Source organism: Bombina bombina, chromosome 2 (assembly GCF_027579735.1).
Source record: "Bombina bombina isolate aBomBom1 chromosome 2, aBomBom1.pri, whole genome shotgun sequence".
NCBI classification, from domain to species: domain Eukaryota; kingdom Metazoa; phylum Chordata; class Amphibia; order Anura; family Bombinatoridae; genus Bombina; species Bombina bombina.
The window spans coordinates 182,526,995-182,530,500 of record NC_069500.1 but is presented as its reverse complement, the minus strand read 5'-3'; the positions used below and the strand labels follow the sequence as shown (position 1 = coordinate 182,530,500).

The 3,506-nt window shown below is 35.3% G+C and overlaps 1 protein-coding gene across 2 annotated transcripts in view; it reads right to left on the bottom strand.

Annotated features, from left to right (window-relative positions):
* Positions 1 to 2,376: 2,376 nt before the first annotated feature.
* AP3B1 (adaptor related protein complex 3 subunit beta 1) overlaps positions 2,377 to 3,506 on the bottom strand; it is a 1,155,804-nt gene continuing 1,154,674 nt past the window's right edge. For both annotated transcript variants that reach the window (XM_053701376.1, XM_053701377.1), the window contains exon 27: positions 2,377 to 3,014. In XM_053701376.1, the coding sequence (XP_053557351.1) occupies positions 2,861 to 3,014 (154 nt within the window). In that variant the 3' untranslated portion in view covers positions 2,377 to 2,860. The remainder of the gene's footprint in view (positions 3,015 to 3,506) is intronic.

Sequence of the window (3,506 nt, the reverse complement as noted above, 5' to 3'; positions counted from 1 at the left end):
CAGTTTCAGGAATGGGAAAGAATGCCAAATATCAAGCTTCTAGCAACCAGAAGCAATGAAAAATGAGACTGAAATAATGTGGAGACAAAAGAGACGCCCATATTTTTTTAGCGCCAAATAAGACGCCCACATTATTTGGCGCCTAAATGCTTTTGGCGCCAAAAATGACGCCACATCCGGAACGCCGACATTTTTGGCGCAAAATAACGTCAAAAAATGACGTAACTTCCGGCGACACGTATGACGCCGGAAACGGAAAAGAATTTTTTGCGCCAAAAAAGTCCGCGCCAAGAATGACGCAATAAAATGAAGCATTTTCAGCCCCCGCGAGCCTAACAGCCCACAGGGAAAAAAGTCAAATTTTTGAGGTAAGAAAAATATGATAATTCAATGCATAATCCCAAATATGAAACTGACTGTCTGAAAATAAGGAAAGTTGAACATTCTGAGTCAAGGCAAATAAATGTTTGAATACATATATTTAGAACTTTATAAATAAAGTGCCCAACCATAGCTTAGAGTGTCACAGAAAATAAGACTTACTTACCCCAGGACACTCATCTACATGTTTGTAGAAAGCCAAACCAGTACTGAAACGAGAATCAGTAGAGGTAATGGTAAATATAAGAGTATATCGTCGATCTGAAAAGGGAGGTAAGAGATGAATCTCTACGACCGATAACAGAGAACCTTATGAAATAGACCCCGTAGAAGGAGATCACTGCATTCAATAGGCAATACTCTCTTCACATCCCTCTGACATTCACTGCACGCTGAGAGGAAAACCGGGCTCCAACTTGCTGCGGAGCGCATATCAACGTAGAATCTAGCACAAACTTACTTCACCACCTCCCTTGGAGGCAAAGTTTGTAAAACTGATTTGTGGGTGTGGTGAGGGGTGTATTTATAGGCATTTTAAGGTTTGGGAAACTTTGCCCCTCCTGGTAGGAATGTATATCCCATACGTCACTAGCTCATGGACTCTTGTTAATTACATGAAAGAAATGACGCCGTATCTGGAACGCCAACACTTTTGGCGCAAAAAAAGTCAAAAAATTACGCAACTTCCGGTGACACGTATGACGCCGGAAACAGAAAATAATTTTTTGCGCCAAAAAAGTCAGCGCCAAAAATGACGCAATAAAATGAAGCATTTTCAGCCCCCGCGAGCCTAACAGCCCCTAGGGAAAAAAAGTCAAATTTTAAGGTAAGAAAAAAATTGATTTATTCATATGCATTATCCCAAATATGAAACTGACTGTCTGAAATAAGGAACGTTGAATATCCTGAGTCAAGGCAAATAAATGTTTGAATACATATATTTAGAACTTTATATAAAAGTGCCCAACCATAGCTTAGAGTGTCACAGAAAATAAGACTTACTTACCCCAGGACACTCATCTACATGTAGTAGAAAGCCAAACCAGTACTGAAACGAGAATCAGTAGAGGTAATGGTATATATAAGAGTATATCGTCGATCTGAAAAGGGAGGTAAGAGATGAATCTCTACGACCGATAACAGAGAACCTATGAAATAGACCCCATAGAAGGAGATCATTGAATTCAAATAGGCAATACTCTCCTCACATCCGTCTGACATTCACTGCACGCTGAGAGGAAAACCGGGCTCCAACCTGCTGCGGAGCGCATATCAACGTAGAATCTATAACAAACTTACTTCACCACCTCCATAGGAGGCAAAGTTTGTAAAACTGATTTGTGGGTGTGGTGAGGGGTGTATTTATAGGCATTTTGAGGTTTGGGAAACTTTGCCCCTCCTGGTAGGAATGTATATCCCATACGTCACTAGCTCATGGACTCTTGCTAATTACATGAAAGAAATAGGCTTACCATAAGAAATTAAATACATTCATGGGGAAAAAAGATCTTAGGGAACAGGTGTCCTGAATTTAATAATAAAAAAAATTATCAGATTTTATAAAAATAAAGTCTTAAAAAAATAATAATAATCAGGGATACCCATATATGTTTACTGCTCAATTACCGTTAAACAAGAATTTAATCTTTGATTATATATGATACAATTATAAAGTTTATTGAAGCTTTTAACCAGGTTTCAACATTAGTAAATTTAATTTGAGAGTTAGTAAATATACAGTGTATTTTTTTCTGTAACTAAATATCTTCTGTCATGGGAAATATTGTTTACAATTACATTTATAAAAGACATACAGAAGACTTGGCAGCATACTACATAAAGTGAAACGGCTGATAAAAGTTTAATAACTAAGATTAATTCATAAGCAAAATAAAATAGTAATCTAATATATTTTTATTATATTAATTTATGATCAAAATGGTAGTCACTCATTTATTAATTTGACGTAAAAAAACTTCACATGAGAAAAAAAAATAACATGCAATTTTCCATTGGTTATTTTAATAGAAATAATTGAAGAAGAAAAAAACAAGCAGTGTCTCCAATTGAATTTACATTTTTCAAACTTCAGAGCCAACCAAGTATATAAAACATTTATTAGTGTGAACAAAACCAATGCATTTACCTGAAGGATACAGTTTACATAAAATATTTTTTTTTCTTTTATCTGTCAAATGGCTTTTTATAAACATCAGGAAATTGAACAAATGGTAAATGTGTTTAAAAGTAGAGATAAATGATAGAGAAACATATGATCTTTGGTTAGCAACCTGAACTATTACAAGTGCCTGCATACATGATAGATACTAGCATTCTAAAGCAGGAGACAAGACTGTCCAGTGTGTATTCTTCCCACTGCTGGCAGATGGAAGGGCTATTATTATAAATGAAAGCGAGCAATAGTGGATGCCAGGCACTTTTGCTTTGTGCCAGATTCTGAAGTCCAGATGTAAGCTGGTTACCCTTGGGACAGGACAGGCTTCAGCTCCCGCAGCAGAATGGAGCCAATCACAGTCTTCTCAGTGTTGATGATGAGATGTGCTGTAGAGTTTTCCTTCACCTCCACTGTGACTAGCATCAATGACCCACTGTGCACAGTTTTAGCTGCAAATCTAAAAGAAGAAAAAATATATATAAGGAATGATGTAGAGAAGATTGAAGCAAACGTATGACCTCCTACTACAGTAAAAATGTTAATCTTTTGGTAATAACCATTTGTAAGATCATATGTAGTAATTCTGCATATTTTGCTTGAATATTTAATGCAATGACAAATGCTTATAAATACTTATATTTACATTTCTTTTTTTTTTTTGCTTTAGCAACATGGATTGCAATGTATTTATTATATTATTAATCTACCGACAGCTTAAGTCTATGAGCTAAAAATAGATAACTTACAATAGAATACATTATATAAAACAGATATCTATAGAAATCATTTGCTATGATCATACTTGAAATGGAAAACTATTTGTGTCATTTCTACTTTATCAGCTGTTTATACAAAGTTGTTTTGAATAAATAATAATGTGGCATGTAAAATGTTGCAAATTCCAAGACACATAAATCCCCCTAATTACATGCAATTAGGGACAAAACTA